Source organism: Chamaea fasciata, unplaced genomic scaffold (assembly GCF_029207755.1).
Source record: "Chamaea fasciata isolate MVZ Bird 193981 ecotype frontalis unplaced genomic scaffold, bChaFas1.0.hap1 SCAF_14, whole genome shotgun sequence".
Classification (NCBI taxonomy): Eukaryota; Metazoa; Chordata; class Aves; order Passeriformes; family Sylviidae; genus Chamaea; species Chamaea fasciata.
In genome coordinates this window covers 3812949-3834197 of record NW_027094099.1, presented here as the reverse complement: position 1 = coordinate 3834197, position 21249 = coordinate 3812949, and the positions used below count along the sequence as shown (strand labels likewise).

General features: G+C 42.7%; 1 protein-coding gene across 29 annotated transcripts; it reads left to right on the top strand.

Moving 5' to 3' along the window:
• Positions 1–466: 466 nt before the first annotated feature.
• On the top strand, positions 467–20615 carry TPM1 (tropomyosin 1). 29 transcript variants are annotated; one of them, XM_066196321.1, is made up of 11 exons: positions 471–766; positions 1434–1559; positions 1739–1864; positions 8116–8249; positions 9428–9545; positions 10029–10099; positions 10351–10426; positions 11546–11608; positions 11866–11935; positions 13220–13464; positions 14727–14803. In XM_066196321.1, the coding sequence occupies exons 1-10, from the start codon at positions 653–655 to the stop codon at positions 13300–13302; spliced, it is 981 nt and encodes a 326-aa protein (XP_066052418.1). In that variant the 5' UTR covers positions 471–652; the 3' UTR covers positions 13303–13464; positions 14727–14803. The 29 variants fall into 29 exon arrangements, with proteins under 29 accessions (XP_066052406.1, XP_066052416.1, XP_066052417.1 ...); XM_066196319.1 differs by lacking the exon at positions 1434–1559 and having other exon boundaries at positions 469–766; positions 13220–13298; positions 14727–14817; XM_066196320.1 differs by lacking the exon at positions 1434–1559 and having other exon boundaries at positions 469–766; positions 14727–14807.
• Positions 20616–21249: the final 634 nt, after the last annotated feature.

The following is a 21249-nucleotide window of genomic DNA, read 5'->3' as shown; positions in this document are numbered from 1 at the left end:
ACGGCTCCAGCACGGGGCTAGTGTCGCCCAGACGCCCTGCCCCGCTGCGAGCAGCCTTCGCGCCCGTCTGTTCCGGTCCCTGCGCTCCGGCTTGCTGGGTTTTTTGTGGTGCTTTTTTTTTTTCTTTCTTTTTTTTTTTTTTTCTTTTTTTCTTTTTTTCTTCCCCGTCCGTCCCAGAAGTAGCAGCGAAACGTCCCGTCCTGCCTATTTGGAAATGGGAGCAAATTGCTCCCCCGCCTTACCTCGCCCATCGCATCCCATATATAGTCATATCTACGTTCAAATGGCAGGCGGCAGCGAATGGGAAGGCTGTGCCTCCCAAAAAAACCCGGGGGGCAGCGAGAGAGGGAAAGGGGTAGGGATGAAAGGAGGAGGGAGTAAGGGAGGAAAAAAAAAAAGTCCTTTCCAAAAAAGTATTGGATGTCTTGAGGAATGCAGTCAGCCCCCTGGGAAAGTACATATCTGTGAGGCGTTCCCTGCCCGCCGCTTGCACTCGGCCGGCGCCCCGTCCCGCACGGATCAACCCCGCCGCCCGGCAGCTCCGCTCCGCTCCCCCGGGGCCCTGCGTCCGGACTCGGGGCTGCTCCGCAACTTTTCAAGTTTTTCTTTCGGAAGCAGTTCGCGCGGGGACGCGCCCTAGCCCACCGCCACCATGGATGCCATCAAGAAGAAGATGCAGATGCTGAAGCTGGACAAGGAGAACGCCTTGGACAGAGCCGAGCAAGCCGAAGCGGACAAGAAGGCAGCGGAGGAGAGAAGCAAGCAGGTCTGCACCGAGGGCCCGGGCACAGCCAGCGCCGGGGCGCAAATTTTTCCAGACTATTCCCTTTTTTTTTTTTTTTTTTTTTTTCCCCTTCCCTCCTCCCCTCTTCTTCCCCCCTAACCGTACTTTGTGTTCTACCCCCGCACCCCTGCAGAACTGGTTGAACTTTCCCTAAGGCAGAGTTCAGCCTGGCAGCCGCCGGCTGGAGGTTCCCAGGGGTGCGGCAGGAGGTCCTTCCCCCGTTCCCACCATTCCAGCTGGGGAGCAGGGCCCTGGGACAGCTGCGTGGCCTCTGTGCCTTTGCCACAGGGGGTCGGCTTAAGAGGCTGCCCAGAACTCCTGGTTAGCATTGGACAGATGTGCGGCGATTTGGCAAAGGACAGTTAAAGCTGTGTTTTCCCACTCCAGCATCACTCAGCAGATGTGTCCGATTCCAAGTGCTCTCCCGCCCTTCTCTGGACGCATACCCCACTTTTTTGTCCTTCTCCAGCCACCCTCCTTTACGCCTGGGGCTTTATTCGATTCGGGGAGGAAGACACATTGTTTGCACGTTTCTAGGACATCCTGAAGGAGGAGGGGGAAAGGGAGAGTGATTTATAAATTAATTCCACAGTTTTCTAAGCCAAGGGAGAAACATATTTGTGCGTTGTATTTCCTCTTGTGCACCTAGTTAGAGGATGACATTGTGCAATTGGAAAAGCAATTGCGTGTGACGGAGGATTCAAGGGACCAAGTGCTGGAAGAGCTACACAAGTCTGAGGACAGCCTCCTCTCCGCAGAGGAGAATGCTGCCAAGGTATCGTGCCCTTGCTGAAAGCAAAGAGGATCTAACTGTCTCTCCTTCTTTCTCTCTCTGTCTGTCTGTCCTTTTCTGTCTCTTCTGCACTCACACCTCTCCGTTTGCACGATCACACTGCCTGCTGCACCTTTTCCTGCCCGCCCTCCCCTCTCCACCACTTTCCACCCATATCACAGCTGGAGGACGAGCTGGTGGCTCTACAAAAGAAGCTGAAGGCCACTGAGGATGAGCTGGACAAATACTCCGAGTCCCTTAAAGATGCACAGGAAAAGTTGGAACTGGCTGACAAAAAGGCCACAGATGTAAGTTACCCCCATCCCTTTCACCACAAGCCCAATAGAGAAACTACACTCCCTCTGCTCAGGACAGCCTACTCAGCATCACTACAAAGCTTTGCTGAAGGCAGGGTCCAGGCACGTCCTGGGCAGGGAGGTGGGAAACACAGCACTGCCTCCCTGCATGAGGTTTGCACACTCTCAGAGGTGTCTGATTTGGTTTCTGCTCACTTGACATGTGCTTCTCATGTGTACTTGCCACTCTAGATGTGAAAGTAAAGACATGGTGATTTATCTATTCAGGTGATGGGTAAAACTGCTCTGGCTGGAACAACACTGTCTTGATAGTAAAACAGAAGCAGGGAGTTAATAGTGAGTAGGTGCAGGAGAGGGAGATCCAGAAGAGCGAGGGCTGCTAGTTCTGTTTTCAAGAGAGCTGTTCCTAGGCATGCATGTGTTAGAACTGCTGCTAGATACTGGTTTGGCTCACTGGTCCCTGAGATAAAAGGTCGTCTCCTGCTTTGTTTTGTTTTGTTTTTTTTTTTTTTCCCTTGGAAGTCAGTGGAACTGCTTCACTTGTCAAAGAAAAGTCCAGTCTTGTGTGACAGAAAATTGTCTGGAAGATGATACTTGCTAGTTTTGCAGTTCAGAGGACAGGGATCCTGGGAGCAAGCTGGGAGATATATATAGCTCAGCACTTTATATGGTAATAAGGCAAGAGCTTGTGCCTCTCCCATGCCCTCATCCCACCCACCTGTCTTTCCCTGACATGCATTTAATGGATCGCATGCATGGAACCATAAGAGTATATTGTCTGTACAGTTAAGGTCCTGGTCTCTATTGCTGCTGTTGGACAATTCAATTATCCTTGAGTAAATCTCAGGTCTGAATTTCAGGATTAGGTGAAACTACAGTATTTCCAAAGCTGTGACCCTCCTTTTCCTATAGCTCAGCTTTAAAAAGTCAACCTCAAAGCCATAGTGAAAAGGAGTTGCCACAAATGAAGCAAGCAAAGTATTTCAGGGGGAGAAAGGATACATTTTAAGAAAAGGAAATTTTACAAACAACAACTTTGCATGGAAGACAACAGGCTTTTATCTTATTTTACTTCTAAAAGGAATAAAGGATTAAAAAAAAAAAAAAAGGCTTAGCTTTTGGCAAGTAAGTTATATACCTTTGAAAGAGAACCCAAGAACTTAACAAACAGAAGTATTCAAAGGAACAGAGAGAGGGATCCGTGTATAATGTGGATCAGATGTCTGCTCTGTGCATGGCTGCCACAGGAGAGGCAGCTTCATAGCAGGAGGCTTATTTAGCTTGTTCAAAGAAACGGCATATAGATCCAGGGGAGATATTCCTTATATGGAAAAGTATGCAGACTATTTGGAAATAGCTTGCCTAGGATGAAGGCAGGAGAAATGTTACTAGATGCCCGTTGTGAAACCAAGGATCTTCATAACTGATCCCCATGCCACCTTCTGCTGGAAAACAGCATTTGGAAGCTAGTTGAGGGCAATTTTATTTGCAGTCTTCCCTCAGGTGGGGGGTGGGAGAGTGTCTGGCTTGTTTTCATCGAGGTAAATGCCTTATTTATTTGTATGCATGAAATATGTCTGACAGTTTAGGAACGTATTTCTTTGTTTGGCAATGCAGCGTGTATTTGGGGCATTGCAGTTGACCCGGTATTCGCCTTGTTAGTTTGGATAATTCCAAGCCTTAGGAAAAGGGCAGAGGCAGGGAGGGAGTGTCGGCTCACTGGGATGGACTCGCCTTACACTGGGACGAGAAAATCTCACCTGTCCGGTATGATTCATCTCCCAAAAGCCAGGCACATCCCGGGGGCCACCCCACCCGAGACGGGACAGCTGCAGCCCCCTCTCCCCTCCCCGTGTCTCGGGAGCCAGGCCGGGTGCAGCAGCATCTAGCGGGTTAGTCGATGGCATTTTATTACGCTCATAAGAGGGCGTTTGCGGGGGAAAAGGTGGGTCTTGACCCCGGCTCCGGTCCGGTCCGCTCCGCTCCGGTCCACGAGGCCTGGCGCGATGTGCCGCTAGGCGGCGCTGCTGCCCCGGCACATCCACCGGGCACGGCCGCGCTGCCGGCAGGACCGGACCGGCCCAGCGCCGGCCACGACCGGCCCGTCCCCGGTCAGCAGCGGCCCGTCCCCAGCCACGACCGGCCCAGCCCCGGTCAGCAGCGGCCCGTCCCCAGCCACGACCGGCCCGACCCCGGTCGGACCGGGCCAGGCCGGCCCATTCACTGCCACGATCGGCCCATCCCGTTTGAGGACCAGCCCATCCTCAGGACGGCTGGACCATCCTCCGTCCCCGCCCCGGTGCCGGCAGCCCCGCCCCGGGGCGCTGCGGCGCGGGGGGACTTCCGGGGCTGCTGCGGGCGGAGGCAGGCGGTGCGGGCTGGGCGAGGCGCGGGCATGGCGGCGATGAGCTCGCTCGAGGCCGTGCGGAGGAAGATTCGCAGCCTGCAGGAGCAGGCGGACGCCGCTGAGGAGCGGGCGGGACGGCTGCAGCGGGAGGTGGACCAGGAGCGGGCGTTGCGAGAGGAGGTAGGGCCGCACCTCGGCCCGGCTGGGGCCGAGAGTTTGGGGGCGCGGGTCTCGGGGCGCGGCTGCCCCGCCTGCCTCCCCGGCCGGCGGAGTGGGAGGCCGCTTCCTTCGCCGCCGTGTCGGACAAGGTGGATGTTGCCTGCCGGGCCGGCCCGCAATGCTGCGTTCCTCGGCTCGGTAACCCGAGTGCTGCGTGGGCCGGGCCCAGGTGCGGTGCGCAGGGAGACTGCACTAGGCGTGCTGGCCGACAGCAAAACCCCGAGCTGCAATGAGGTTGGACTTAGGCGAGATGTTTGAGATTACTTGTTTTGTATTAGGCTATGAGCAAGATTTTATGGGGGTTTTCCCCCCACCAGTCCTAGTTCTTTTATCCCATCCAGACGAGTTCACCTGTGGGAAGTCAGCATGGCGACTCTTGGGAAGTACGTAAGACTGAACCTGAGATGGGCCATAGTACCTGACAACACCCCGACAGCGTGAGCGTACAGCTCCGCCTGTACATCTGTAGTGTGTGTTGCTCATCACAGCTGCTTGCCAAGACGGGAAAGGTACAGTAGGCTTGATTTTAGGCAGAGACAATTCAGGTGTGAGTAGCATAGGTATACGTAGCAGAGAGATGTAATTATGGGTGGCAATGCCAATAAAAAAACCCGATAGGGTTTGTCTTATCACTGACCTTTGGGAGTTCCAGCAGCTGTAGTTTAATGTTTCCTGCTGTAAAATGTACAGCGTTCTTTGAGGCAGTTTCAGTGTTTTCAGTGGTTGCATAAAAACCGAACAAAAGAACAAAGCTCTTGTGTAGTTTATTACGATAGAAAAAATGGTAATTATTTGATTTCCTTATAATATGGAAAGTAAGGCAGGCGGACGCCTGGGCAGTAAGTTCAAAGGAAGAGCCTCCTGATTACTTGCAGGTGATCTTCCTTTTGGAACAAAATATGGCTACTTGTACTTATGTAACTATTGCATTCTTGCAGATCACTTGGCACATCTGTTTTTTTCAGTGAAGAGCCATAAGTCATTTCATAAGGGTTTCTGTTTTTAAAAAAACTTGTACTTGTTTTCTAAGTTTTGTGGAGTAAAGGACACAAATATTCCTACTCTCAGTAACATATATTAATCTGAACAACATATTAAGGAATTTCTGTTGAAAACGGAAGATTTGCTGTTAACTTTTGTGGCAGAAGGAATAGTGCTGGAGGAGTGATTACAGCCTTCTGGTGAAGTCTTCCCTTAAGAGTTCAGCTCCATTGCAATAACGCTTAGGACCCTAAAGGTTAATGTTTGTCTCTTCCCTGGAGTCGGTTTATGTGGATGATGTGGAATTCTGCAGAGTACGTTTACATTGTATTTAAGTTTTTGTGTGGAAGGGTCAGTACTGGGGTGAATAACGGCTGAAAACTGAACTCTCAGGCGCATGTAGACGTGTGCTTTTTTCTGCAGTGCTGGCTACAGATGAGGGTTTTATTTTTGCAGCTGTATTTCTGCATGCTTGAGGAGGGAGGCTTTGAGAGAGCTGCCGCAAGCCAGCTGAGGTGTGAATCTGCCCCTTCGCTCAGTGTAATGCCTTACGTGTATGGTGTGTGACCAGCTGGGGTTGTTAGATGAGGGTTTTTTCTTCCTGTGCAATGTACACATACGCAAACAATGAAAAAGCTACAGCTGTGGCCAGAATAGAGCACAGCCTCCAGCTTTTGATTGTTAAACCAGATTGTTAAAAGTTTCAAGGCTGTGATTAGCAGCCGTTCCCTTGAAAAAGAATCTTCTGGTTTGAATACATACATCTCAAGGGGCTGTTGGTAATTACTTTTTCAAAGTGCATTTTTCTTCCTCCTTCTGGAAAACAGAATCTCCCTTATAATAGTGATAATTAATACCCAGTGGTAACTTATCCGTGTCGTCACTCATTGTAAAAATATGTGGTGTGTAAGTGCCACCGCAGAAACGCAGGTTATGTTTGCATGGTAGAAGTGGGAGTGCCCCGAATATCACTGGGGTTTTTTCCTTCCTTGCCATATAAGGAGAGAAGTCCTGCTCTGCAGAAGAATATCTGGGGCCATATAAGGCTGGTTGGTAAATTCTTAGTGAGTTACTGGAGCAGGAAGTGAAAACTTGAACTTTAGTCACCTTGTGTTTTTGAAGCCCGTTTTATGCTCTTATCATGATGAGGAGTCTTGACATGATAATAATTAACTTGTAGCATTACAAATTTTCCTAGGGTAGCCTTTATGAAAAGTCATTTTCTTTCTTAAATCTGAAAGTTCAAATTCTTACAGTTTTAAAGCCAGAAGTCCAAAACCACAAGTTTGGAGTACTACTGCATGACTACATAGCTCAATGTTTTATATTTGGATTAATGTGAATCTCTAAAGATGAAGTCTCTTCTCCTTCTGGTTCTCTGTGTTCTCTGCCAATGCATATTAATGTTCAAAGATATAATTGCTTCCCTGCTTATGTGTTACTTTCAGTCATTCTAGCTGGACATGGTTACTTTTATGTCAAAGGTTTTAAACTACATGTCCTACTTGTCTGGCCTGTAAGTTATTCTTTCTTGTGTTATGTACAGCAAAACCTTTGCTGTGGACAACTGTATCCAGCTACCTCTGGTTAGAGAAGAAAAAATAACAAATGGATACTTTTGGTATTTATTTTTGCCAGAGAGTTGGTTCTTCCCTCGGCTAGATATCATAGGAAATTGGGATATAGCAAATATATATCATTTACGTGAGTTTTCAGTACTAATTGTGTTATTCTGTGAAGTAATTAACTTTTTAGAATAGTTACGCTTTTATATATACTTTGTGCTTAATATAGTTATGAAAGAAAGTAAGTTTAATGATGAGGTTACCACAAGAAGACTGTTTTAGAACTTACTCTGCAACTTAAGCAAGTCTAGGTTTGAGGCTGTAATATGTAATAGCTTGTAATGATAAGAGACAGATGAGTTGCAAGTGTTGTACAGAATGTTAAGTAAACAGGTAATTCAAGAAAGGCAGATTTAGGGGAATATTGAGCATGGAACTATGGGAAGGAAAAAAAAAAACCCGTGTTTTAAGGCATTGGTGCCTATACCAGATCCCTTGCTGGTGCCTTTTTTGTCAACTCTTGCACAGTTTGGCTGTAAACAAAACTTCTGTGTTTTTGGGCACTTCTTTAATGTTCTCATACTCCCTCTTTGTCAGCTGTCTCATTGCAAATGCTGATCCAGATGTGTTTTTACATGTTTGCACTGAACCCTTCTTCTGGAACTCAAAGAAATGTCGGGACAGTTCTTACAAAATATGGTAAAAGGTCATAAATAAAGGCATTGGGGTAACAGAAAAATTGAGTAATTAATTTGTGTTGATTTGATTAGAAAAAGGGATGGTCTGTAATTAGTGTCTGCAAATACAATTACAGAAAATATTTGGGTAATGGTGCATAATTCTTCCTGTGCAGTTCTTTCTAGTACAAATTGTACAGTCCTTGATGTGCTTCATTGAAAGCAAGCATTAACCACTTTTTTCCTTTGTTATGCAATAACCTCACAATTCAGTCATGTACATCTCTGTGTATGGACTTTTGTATGTACTGACATTTCTGACTATGGATGAAATCAGAAATTACAGAAGTGCTGTTCAGTGGCACTAGGTAATGTGGTACCCTTTTACAAGGGAAGATGTGTGCCTTGCTATGTGCCTTACTATGAATTAATTTCTGTTCTTCCTGTGCTTAGGCTGAGAGTGAAGTCGCTTCTCTGAACAGACGCATCCAGCTGGTTGAGGAAGAGTTGGATCGGGCTCAGGAGCGCTTGGCTACTGCCCTGCAGAAGCTGGAGGAGGCTGAGAAGGCTGCAGATGAGAGCGAAAGGTGGGTGGAGCCACACCTGAATGGATTGCTACCCTTATGACAAAGATCATAATTGCCAGGGTGTGGGTTAGGGAAATAAAGTAAACCTAGGTCTCTGAACATGTGTAATCTGCTCGTCCTTTGTGTACATGGGCTTCAGTTACAGCTTGTCTGTAGAAATGTCCAAAATATCTCAGCTTGGATTCTCTTCCAGTTGTGAAGATGAGATTTAAGCGTGGTAGGTCTTTTGGTGTATCATGCCACATCCTGGGAAAACTGCTTGGCCCAGCCCAGACTTCTCTTATTGAATGACAACTCCCTATGACACTCTTGTGCTGTTGGGTGATTCTTGCTTTCGTTGTGGGTAGCAAATATCACCTGGAGAATAGCAAAGTGCTGGGAGAGGCTTTGGTTCTCCTGTTAGCAAGATGGGTACATGAAAGTGAGCAAAGGAGAGAGACTGATGATTTCTTCAGATTTCCAGAAGTCCATAATGTAAGTTAGGAACTCAAGATTTATGACTTTGGAAGATCTTCTCTCTTTTTCCAGTTGTATTTTATACCTGTGATAGAACTTTTTATTGTGAAAGAAACCCATGCATTCTGCATATGTATGCAGTCTGTTGAAAAGAAATGTGCCAGAGACTCATAGTGTGTTTGGAAACATTTAAGGTAATTTTGGGTCAAACACGTGCAACACACTGTTTCTTGTTAAGAAGGATTTAAACTTTGCTTTTAGAGAGCACAGAGAGCGTCTCGGGCTCTGACATGGCAAAACCCAGGGAGTCTGGCCCATAGACATGATTCTTGTCAGTCCTGCAAGGTTTGTAACACACTGTTGATGAGTGAAAGCACAGATGTTTTCAATCTTGTTAGGTCTTTAGAAGCAATACCTACCCTTTGTTTGCCTTTCTATAAGATGAGTTTTTCCTACAGTTTAAAATGGAAAAGAATTTTACAGCTGAACTGCAGTAAGAGCTAAACAAATCGCGCTTTTTCTTTCTTCTTAAGACATGTTTTGTTCCTTGAACTTCTGAAATGTGAGTGCATGGGACTAAATCTGTGGTGTGAAGACTCAATGTCTGATGTGCTTCGTTCACCTGAATACAACTGTCTGAAAATCACATACTACAAGTAGTAGCGCTGGAGATAAACTGGCAAGCCCTGAACCTTGCATTTCCTGTTTTTCACGTTTTTCAGAGGAATGAAGGTCATTGAAAATAGAGCCCAGAAGGATGAAGAGAAGATGGAAATCCAGGAGATCCAGCTGAAAGAGGCCAAGCACATTGCTGAAGAGGCTGACCGCAAGTATGAAGAGGTCAGTTCTTGAGTGCAGGTCATCTCTTTCTAAAGCCCATTAGGCTGTGCCTGTACTTTTTGTTTTTTCTTTTGCTTTTTAAGTTCAAAAGATCACAGTCACCTCTCTTCACAGCTGTGGAAGGAAAATCAGGCACTCAGATACCTCAAGGGACAAGGTGGCAGGAGATCTATGCTTAGATCTTTCAATAAAATGTTTGAGAATATTCTCTAAGCTCTTAGGAATAGAAATACTTTCCAATTGCCTTTTGGTGAATGAAGGGGAGGTCTTGAAAAATGTCAGATAACTAAGTCTCAAATGAATAATAAAGATATCACATAATCAAAACCCATGTGTTGACCAAAAAAATGAAGAGGCCCGGCCCCCTGCTTTGTAGGTTCTAGAAACAGGTGACAACATATAATAGTTTATGTAGTATAAAACAACTTAATACATGTCGTGCAGCAACATAATATCCCGATTGTCCCTTGCCTGTCCTTGTAGGTGGCTCGTAAGCTGGTGATCATTGAGAGTGACCTGGAGCGTGCTGAGGAGCGTGCTGAGCTATCAGAAAGGTACGTGGGGAACTGCCCTGAGATGTATGTGAGGTGCTAGAATTGAACTGTAACTGCATGAAGTGTTGGCAGCACACTGTGTGTTCAGCTCAAAGCTGTGTTTTGCTCATTTACTGTAATCGTTGAAATAAATGGTCAGTGCCAAAGTAAATGTGTTGCTCTGTGTGTGCGCGTGTGTTTTGTCACTGCATGCTGTACCTGCACACTGATTTTGTGAATGGCTTTTGTGCATTTCATGTGTTCACTAACAGCCAAGTCCGACAGCTGGAAGAACAGTTAAGAATAATGGATCAAACCTTGAAAGCATTAATGGCTGCAGAGGATAAGGTACTGAGACTAATAGACAGTTTTTAGGTTTAACTGCAACCCAAGTCTTTCAGCTTCCATAGCCGGTTAACTCACTCATTAGTAACAAATAAGTCCTTGCTGTGCTCTTTACTGTCTTTGCATCTTGCTTTGGTGGTTTTCTTTCGTCTCTTTTTTTTTTTTTTTTAATTGATTTATTGATTTTTATCTTTAAAACTGATCTCCTGTGCAGCCAAAAGAAGCTGAGCTGTCTCACGTGTAAAAGCTCTGTAAATGTTTCTGTGTAAGCCAAGAGCTGTAGATAAATTTCTGTCTGGTCATTGTCTTAATGTGCACTTGAACTGATATTTGGCATCACAAAGAGTTGCTTTCAATCTGTGATGGATCAGCTGCTTTTGAGGCCGTTCTTTTGCCCTGTAATTGTTTTCATTTTTCTCTATCTTTTCCCCCTGTTTTCTCCTGTTTCTTTTGCTTGACTCAATCTTCCATCCTCCCCTTTCCTGCCTTCCCTCCAAAATAACAGCAAATGTGCTGAGCTTGAAGAGGAGTTGAAAACTGTGACCAACAACCTGAAGTCACTGGAGGCTCAGGCTGAGAAGGTAGGCTAGAGACTTATGTGAGAATGTGTCCCTTACACTGTCATCTGGCCTATGGGGTTTTCTTTGTATGCTGATCACTTTGCAGCATTTCTTCAGGGCTGTTGTCAATAAAGGCATTTGGATTTACTACTCAATTCATATTTGGCTCCTATTGGAACATACCATATCTTGTAGTTCCAGATAGGTCAGTATTGTTTGGCCACATGTTCTGTTGAATACTCTGGTATGATTAAGTGTTAATTATAGACTGTCTCTCAAAATGGCACTGTGTACTAACATTAAATTTCTCAAAAAGACATTCCTCTTTAAAACTGTAGTTCTAATTTCTTGTCAAAGTTCCTGCCATATTTCACTGGAACATAAGGAAAGTTAGACTCCTGTAATAAACCGTATTACCAAAGCCTTCCAAGTGGAATTCATTTTGTTTTACCTATAACAATTTCTTGTGTACAGATAATCTATTGCAAGAGTTTTGAATGTGGGGCTTTTTGGTATATTTAGAATACCCATCTAATACCAGTGATCCTCTTTCTAATTACAGTACTCACAGAAGGAAGACAAGTATGAAGAGGAGATTAAAGTTCTGACTGACAAACTGAAGGAGGTAAAATTAGAGCTGTTCTTTGCAACATATCTTCCAATGCACCTTTGATTCTTTTAGTATCAACATTAATTTGGTGCTGTAAGGATGAACATACCATTTTGGAAACAGTTTAATGTTAAATATCTCACCTAGAAATTAGTTTATATTAGCCTTATGATTTGCCTCCTCTCACTATTTTTCATCTGAATTATTTCTCCTCTACCCCTGAGTACTGTGTGTGTGTTTGCTAAAGTAGTTTGTGTTTGTCCTGACTTCAGGCTGAGACCCGTGCTGAGTTTGCTGAGAGGTCAGTAACCAAGCTGGAGAAGAGCATTGATGACCTAGAAGGTATGGACGTTGTTTTCCTGCTTACTGTGGAAATATATCTCTTATTCTTCTCTTTTGTGGGGGTTTTTGTTGGGTTTTTTTTTTTTTAATGCCCAATTCTGCTGGGCTGACTTGTCCCACTCATATAAATGGGTCTGCCTAAAGAGTATACAAAATATTTTCCAAATGAAGTGTAGAGATAACTTAAATGCTTCAGGTGAACAGTGTTTTGCTCTTGCCTGTTACTTTTTCTCTTGTATTCTCAAGACTTCTTCCACTGTTTTGCTTTATACTCTTCTATTTGGAAATATAGAAATGTTACAGGGTAAATGATCCGGTGAGAAGGGTTATTATCATCTTAGTAAAAAGCTGATGAAGCATATTGCATTATATTTGCAATAGTTAGGAATTTAGCAAGCTAACCTAATTTGTTGCTGTCATAAGTGTGGGTCAGGGCACACATTTTGTGGCATAGACCAGTTGTTGGGTTTTGGTAAAGCTAATAGAGTGTGTACATAATCAGAAGGACAGCTTATTTAACTTCACAGGATTTGTTTCTAAGGTTTTGATAAATCTATCAGAACTACAGCAGAGTAGTAGAATGTGTCTTCTGCCTCTGGAGAAAATAATTCAGTAGTACTTTGTAATTTGAAGTTATATGGAGTTTGCTGTTTAGATGCATTACACTAAGTATAGGATTTGAAGAAGCTAAATTGCGTGGCATGGCCAGTGGGTTCTGCATAAAGGCGATGAAATGCCTAAGTAGCTGCTGAAAGTTTATGATCCCTGACTCGGGAAGAAAGCAGAGAAGAAGGATAAGTGTTTAGAAGGAGCAAAAAATTGCTGTAAGAAGCTGAGTTTGAAATCACACAAACCGGAGTGGTTTAAAAACAAAAGTGGTAGAAAATGGTAATATCTTCCTTCAGCCCTGTTTTTTGGGTCTTTTCTCCCTAGCTCCTGTGTCCTCTCCTAGTTAAAAAAAAAAAAAAGGCAGTAAAACAATAATCCAGGGCAGTGAAACATAGACTTTTGCTTTCTTTGTACTCGTCTTGGTTTTCTGTATATCACAGGTTGCCCCATTGGCAGTGCAGTTAATGAACTTGTTGCATAGAACTGTTCAACATTTTCTTTCTTTTATTCTTCTCTAACTTTGTTTCATTTCGTCTGTCACAACACTTCTTTCTGTGCACTCTTCCCACTTCCTACGGCTTCTGGATGGTATCCCCATGCCACCAACTTCACCTTCCATCCCATGATCCTGCTCCATTTCCTTGCACACCTCTGCCTTCCCTGGGGGAACATTAGATGAGCTCTATGCTCAGAAACTGAAGTACAAAGCCATCAGTGAGGAGCTGGACCACGCTCTCAATGATATGACTTCCATGTAAATGTCCTCCCAGCTTGTGCCCACCCCTGCTTCCCTGCCCTCACTGATTGCGCAGTACCGGCCTTGTGAAATGATGCTCCCTGTGTAGTGGGAGATGCTTTCCTTTAGAGAGAATAGGTGTACAAAATACCATGAACACTTGCTTTACCCTGGCAAAATGTGGGTGAGTGTTGTGCCGAGCCTGGTAAATACTCATGGTGATTTTGTAAGCTTGTGGTTAGTCTTTGATTCTCCGTCTGCAATCCTTGTGTCTTGTGGTTGCCCTTTGTTTGTAGCTTTGTGTTTATCTTTTCAGTTCACCTCTGTTCAAACATTATCTACCAGGCCCATCATGTTCGTTTTACCAAAGAAAATTGCTGTGGTACATGTTGCATTCAGAGGGTATTCCTTTGCCTGCTGTCACAGTTTTTGCTCTGGCAAAGTTCCTGCAAAGATTTCAAAGAAATTTAGATTTAGCTGTGTTCTCTATTAATGTCAGTAGAAAATGTTTATCTGAATTTCCATAACTGCTCTGAAAATTTCAGCTGTTACCAGCTGAATCACATGTGGAAATGGATTGAAAATACCTTGTCATTAAAACCCATAAAGGGAACAATTGAATTGCAGGTTGCTTCTGTGTATTTTCTGAATAGCAGGAGTAATTTTATTTGCACACACCAAAAATGTGGTAATACCAACTTTAGTCATAAAGAGAAAAATGAAGAGTGGTAGGAAAGTAGGAGAGTCAGCAGCTGTAAGGTGACTCATCAGTACAGTGTTTGACACAAACTGACTCTTGTTCCATGGACTCCGAACAGAGGTCAGCTGTTCTACCTCCACCTTCCCATGCATGAACTCTGCAGCAAACATGGGAGAGGGGAAGAGCTGTGGCTCTGGAGTACTTAGGAGGTGCAGTGTTTAGTCCCAGCTTTCCCTTTTGGAAGCCCAGGCATGCTTTCAACAAGTTTGCTTAGAGCTTGAAACGTATTTTGTGTGCACCCATATTTTAAATCTTTTTTTCTTCGTGTTTTTTTTGTCCCCGTGTCTGTTCATCACTTTCCTCCTTCTCTCTTACCTACATTTTAGTAGAGGTCTAATGTTGCCTGCTTTGTATGCTTTGATTTTTTGTTTTTAAATTTCTTCCCAACATATGGTTTTGCTCAGTGGCTTATCAAGCAAATGGATTTCTTTTTCCCTCCTCTGTATACAGAGATTACAATATTTCTTCAATTTGGGATATTTCTAAGTGGAAAACAGACTTAAAATTGTACTCTACTGGTACATGAGGACATGACTCTATCATTCCAGTCCCAGCATGGTGTGCTGTTTCTCTAGCATAGTCATCTCAGCATGCTGGGCTCTGCTGTGCCATTGCTGCTTTTTTGGAAGTCTTTACTGCATCTTTTTTTCATTTTCTACCTTATCTCACTTTTTCTTTTCATGCAGATAAATTTCTTTGCTTCAGTTCTCCAAAGACATCTTCGTCGGGTTGGATAAAACATCTTTCCAGGCTTTGGATGTTTCATGGGTTCATTGTCCTGTCTTCTAGCTTAGTTGACTCTTCCTCTATCACCTGTCTCAGAACATGCTCTGTTTGTGCTCTGCTGTACAGAAACTACATTTCTCAATGTAAAATAAATATCACAGCTGTATCCCTTTTGCTATTCCTTTGCCTTTTATTTATTTAAATAACTATTTAAGTTATTAATAAAATTTGCGCTTTTATGCCATTAGGGATTTCCTTTTTTGGTGTTTTCATTTTTTTAGCTGAAAACACTTTTGCCTGACTGTTGACAATGCCAGGCCAGTGAGTGCAGTGTGTGGGCTGGTGTGAAAACTGACCAGTTACTATTTTAGTTTTTCTCAAACTCTGCTGCAGATAAAATGACAAATAGATGTAATAGGATTTTTTCCAGTTGTTATTGTTAGGACAGAATTTGCAACGACACTACTTCCCTGGGGTCACTTGGTCGTGGGAGCATGACTGAGAGAGCAGTTACATCCTTGATAAAACGAGATTTTTCACTCTAAAGCCTGAAATCTTTTCCTAGCTTTATGCCAAAGACTTCTTATCTTTATTTAAATGTGTTTGTTCATTGACTTACACATTTGATATAGATTTAAAGAAGCAGCATCAAAAACTTTAAATTCATTTTTTCACTCAAAAATAATCCTTAAAATGTCTTGCAGAAAAGTTTTCCCTCTTTCACACTTCAGTTATTCAGCAAAGATGGTGCTTGCTACCATTTTGGAGTTTTTACAATATATTTTTCTTGAGCGGTATGATAGGACTGGAAGTTCATTGGGGAGATTTCGGTTGTTTTCCACTTCCCACTTGTGCTTAGTTCAGATTTATGAGTTTGAATTGCAGGCTCATGAGAAATGTTTCAAAGCTGGAGTAGGAAAATTTTCATGATTATACTATCAATGAAATTACTCTGCTGCAAAGTGGGACATCATGGATTTCAGGTTTCAGCTGATTTGTCACTGTCTAATTAAGGATGAAGCATTAAATAGTGACATCATGTGCTTTTTTTTGTATTGTTATTTGCAACTAGGGAGCTTATTGCCTTTTTTTAACTTTATTTACATCACAGTGAAATAAGTTATTTTCCAGTTCACATGAAAATGAAAACCAGATTGATTTCTGGTGATGCTGTAGCTCTATATATTGCTAAAGTTCCTAAGTCACCAAAGCTAAGTAAATTCATTATACCATAGCTGAAATGCAGTTTTTAACTTGTAGAGTGATGTAAATGCCTCTTTCTTGTTCAGCTTCAAGATTATTCAACAGTGCAGTCTAAACTAGATTTTCTCCCCTCCTCAAAACTTGTTTTCCAAATAAGGCTTGCAAATGGATGCATTCCCTTCCTGGCCTGCCATTCTTGGATAATTTTGGCATATGCCAGTTTTCTGCCTATGACACATCCTAATGTTACTGGCTGGGGGGAGAAGCCCAGATACAGGATATATATCAGCAATCACAGATAGTTCAAGTAATGAAGTTCAGTAACTTACTATTCCTCAACTGACATACAGTAAGTGACTGTGTGTGTGAAAGGTAACCAACAGAATGGGATATATAAAAGTTAACCAAATATAATGGGATGAGCATTTGTAAAATGACTGAGGCTAATAACTTCACAAATGCAAGAATTAGGGGGAATGTGGTCAACTGTAACTTGTCATCTGAGCCAGAGAAAAATATGCCACAGCAGCTCCAGCTTCTTAATCTATTGTGTTTTGGTTCATTGTTTTAGCAAAGTTTTTTGTTAACTCAATTCCTTGCAATACTGGTGTGTCTTAAGAAAAAATAAACGAAAAAAGCAGAATCTATTGCAGGAACCTGTCAATTTTTAACATAGTGATTTTAAGCATCAGTATGAAAATTTTGCCTTTTATGTCAGTCATACATGATCAGCTCTGCACTGAAGGATGACGGATTGCTGGCCAGAGTACTGGAAATAGGCCGTGCAATGTAGATCCCCAGGTAGCTGCATGCAGAATTCCTGGCTGGTCCTTCTGCACTGATCTTCAGTCCAGGGAGCTGTTGTGGTTCCCTGCTCCAGTGCAGTTTCAGGACTCTTGTCACCCTCTGTTGTGGTGTTGTACCTGCCATGCCTGGCTTGTTTTGTGCCTGAGGCTCTTTCCCAGGAGTGCAGGGTTGGCTCTGGGCTCTGTTGAGCAGAGGCTGAGCTTTGCTGGCTCTGCACAGAGCCAGAACTCCCTGCTCTGCTGCTGGGGCTCCTGCAGAGCCAGGCTCTGCCTCTGGAGCAGATGGACATGCAGCCCCATTGGGAATCAAGGGCTCACTGCATACTTGGGCAGTGCTGTCCCAGCTTTACTGGGGCATTGAGTTGTTTTGGAAGTTGAGAAATACTGTAAATCTCTGCCTCGGTCAGAGAGGAGTTTTCTGTGATGATGGTAAGCATAAGTTCACAATTCAGTTTTGAGTAATAATTATATACACTTTGTCAGACGAAGTGAAATTTTAGTTACTCTAAGGTTTTGATGTTTTTTTCCACATATACATGACATTATCATGATGAGAGGGACAAGATCCATTTGTTGCTGGTGCAGGATCAGAGCTGTGAAACATGCCCTGGCTTTACTGAGCTGGCTGTGGGAGTTTGGGCTAGGGAGGAAGCTGGGACGAGTTGCTCACCATACAAGCATGTCCTGCAGACCAGCTCACTGCACAGCTTTGCCCTGTCCATTGCCTGCAGGGGAAGAGGATTCCTGTGAAAGCTGTTAGGCAGCTCGTGGAAAAGAGTCAGAAACAGTCATTTCCTGTAGGGGAATAATCTGGGCTCAAGAGGTCAGGAGTGCAGTCAGGCTATTGAGAAGAACATGGGCAATTTGAGAACACAAGATAGTCAAAAGCCATTGTGGAACATTTTTTCATTCTGCAGAGCAACTCTCACTAAATGTGCTGTCACAACATGGCTGTGGCTGTTCTGTTTCAACATGAATTGTCCTCTTTGTTGTTTTTGAGCAAGGTGTTCATCCTTCCTTTTATTTTCACCAAATGTGAGTCTGTTTTCTTACAAGGCAAAACTTGGCAATTTAAAGGTATCAAAATGTGCAACACAGGTGTGTTTTCCTATCAAAAATAACACTTCAGCCCATCAGATTTCCCAGGGAAGGAGTGTGGGCTGAGTCAGACCTGGTGGTAGTTGCCTGTTAGCATCTCTCCTGCTGTTACTTACACTGGCTGTGGTGCAATTGCTTTCTCTCTCCTGGCAGATGAGGTTCCACCACACCTTAAATAGTTTGCAAAGAAAAATGGCACCCATAAAACAAATCTTTCACACACTATACAGAAGACTAAAGCATGACTTAGTACTTCTAAGAATGTAGTTGCTGTTCTTCCATTTCTATTCCAGTTTGTGTCTCACAGCTGTTCCTCACAACAGGATTCTTAGCCAGTTCTTCATTTGGTACAATAGCTGTTCCTTGGAGTAGCTATTTAATTACTAGAGTTTTAGAAACAGAGGTAAAATGTTTCTCTCTGTGTTACTGAACTGTCTGTCATGTGACCAGTTTCTTTATTAACTCTTATTTAACTGTTTTCTCTGTCTAATCTGTCTTCATTCTGCCTCTTTTTTCCCTTCTAACCTGCTTGCTGCCTGTACAGACCAACTCTACCAGCAACTTGAGCAAAACAGTCGCCTAACTAATGAACTAAAGCTGGCATTGAATGAGGATTAAACTTTAGTGTGACTATATTGTTAACTTGTTTGAAAACACCTTCTTCCAAATTTCTTCTAAGAATTAATCAGTAAATGTAGAAATAAGCAAGAAACTTAGAAATTGATGTGGGGTTTTCTTTAGCTATTGATTCTGTGGTAAACTAATGAAAGAAATCTCAGTTTCTCTTGGGAAAATATGGAAATGCTTCTTTTGGATGAGGCTTTTCTTTATGTGTCTGCCCACCTATTTTGGAGGAGCACTAAGCTCTTCTGCTGTGCAGTAGCTTCTTTCCACTTAAGTAAAGAGCTACAGCATTTTGCTAACAGTATCCAAAAAGTAACAGCCTGCCTTGCAGAAAGGCACTCAGTTTATGCAGCAGCATGAATTGGCCCTAAGATTTTTACCACAGTGAGAGAAGAGTATTCACTAGAATTTATATTTCTGTATTTCAAAACCAACTTAAAGGATACTTAGAGCTGTGTTGCCTGGAGACTTTGATGTGAAAATTTTGCCTTACTATGAATTTGGCTTGTATTTGACAAAAAAAAAAGAGTGTGAGCTCCATCTGACAATTCCCAATCAGTTTAAAGGTATGCTTGCACAGTGTGAAGTTACCATTACTGGATCCCAGTAGGATGCACCACCAGAACGTTATGCTCACTTATTGTATCAACTCTGTGTTAACTGATTGTTCTATAAAAGTGTGCATGCAACATAAGGCTACTAACTTCAAATTTATTTATTTTCAAGAAGAAATAAATTTCTTAAAGGTCACTTCACTGAAAACTATAATAGTCTTAAATTTTTTGTTCTTTGTGTTTTTGAATTCTGTGAAACTTTTAATGTGTATCTGCAAAGAACTTTCTTTATTGCCTATTTAAAAAAAAAAAAAATCACTTATTATCTCACATACCTATAAGCAAAGAGCTTCCAGAACATTGTTGGCAGTGCATTTTTTTAGCAAATGCAGCTGTAAACAATTCTAAACTTGCATTACTTGCTGTTTGTTTTATTTATTTGGAATTCGCTCTAGTTGTGTTATCTGGAAACGTTGGTATTTATGAGCATGCACATTTCTTAACTTTCTAAACCCTCTGAGAGAAATGATGATTGCATGCCTTCATGTTCTGAGAATCAGTGCCTCCAAAGAACTGCTATTCATGTTTTAATTTTCTAATCCCACAACAGAGAAAGTGGCGCATGCCAAAGAAGAAAACCTTAGTATGCATCAGATGCTGGATCAAACTTTACTGGAGTTAAACAACATGTGAAAACCTTCTTAGCATCAACCACACTATTTGTTTTCTTGTTTTTACACCTGCTTGCCGTGAAGCCCCAAAAAACATGTCTTTATTTTTAGTTTCACCACAGTCACAAGAACATCTGCTAAATTACCAAGCAGGGGTCAGGGAAACACCAAAATGGGCAAGCCATATGCGGGTTAAGCAACATTACATTATGGTTTAAACGTGCCATTTCCCAACAAAAATGTTACCTACACTTTGTAGAGAGTTCAGCAATTGGGTATGCTTAGTCTTTGAAGAATCCTGGCTGTGGCAGAAAGTGTCCCACCTCAAGTGCCAACTACAGTTTTTACACAAGAAGAACGATTCATGTTCAGGAGAGATCAGGTGGAAATGGTGCTATTTTGAACAAAAGGTTCTTCTTGAAGTCTTTTGTTTGTTATCAGACAAGTCAGGAGTAGTCCAGCGCAGTAATTTATTTTTACCGGAATTTGACTATCTGTGAGAATTTGGACTTTCTGTGCCTTCTAATTCAGTAAAATGAAGATATATAAGCAATGGAGACAAGTGAAGGCTTCTGAAGGTTTTTAAAGGTTTTAAATTGTTTTCTTACAACTCAATACAGAAGTGTAGGTCAGCATTTCACCTTGAGTTCATTCAATTGTGTTTTTCATGTTGAAATGAAAGATTCAATAAATTCAGGACAAAACATTAATTTGGAAGAGATTGTGTTAAAATGTATTTTATTTGTGGGGACTTGGGGTAGGGGAGGAATTTTTAAACTGATATTTGCCTCACTTTTTTTCACACTTTCTTTGAGCAGTCTTAAAAGTATACCTGTATGTAAACATTGTATAATTATATGAAATAAAATGCACATTTTAGGACATTTTTTAAATTTTGTTCTCCTGTGGTTTGTTTTTCATCACATCAGTTTCCTGTGCATCTCTGTGTAAACTCGGCATGTGCGCAGTGTCTCTCGTTGTGTGAAACACTGTTAACACACTGCTCTCAGTCTTTTCTGTGTTGTCAGACCAATGTACAGAAACGTGGTGCTCTGGACGGATGTGGGTCTGTAGCTGCTCAGAGGGGCCCATATTGCAGGAGCCTGTCCCTGTCACTTGGCTGCATGCCCAGGTGTGTGCAGGATGCAATTATGTAGGTGATAGAACTTTCCAGAATTAGTCATCATTGACCAAAATGATTTTGGGAAGACCATTGCAGAACTCCCATAGACCTCTTTGGGAAATGAGTCCTGAAGGCCATGCACTTGCAAACCCCAGCATTTATTTGTATATATTACCTGGTAATATGTGCTAATTTACTTGAATACACTGATAAACCTTCAAAAATCATATGTCACGTTCATAAGAGATACTTTCACTCAACCTTCCACTACCGGTTGCTAATTTCTCCATATGTAGGTATCTTTATTTGAATTGTGACACTTGTCAATGGGCAGCTTCAGAACTTGAAAAATAATTTTTATTCCTTCTTTTTATGTAGTACATTGCTGAAAGCTGATGCTGTCC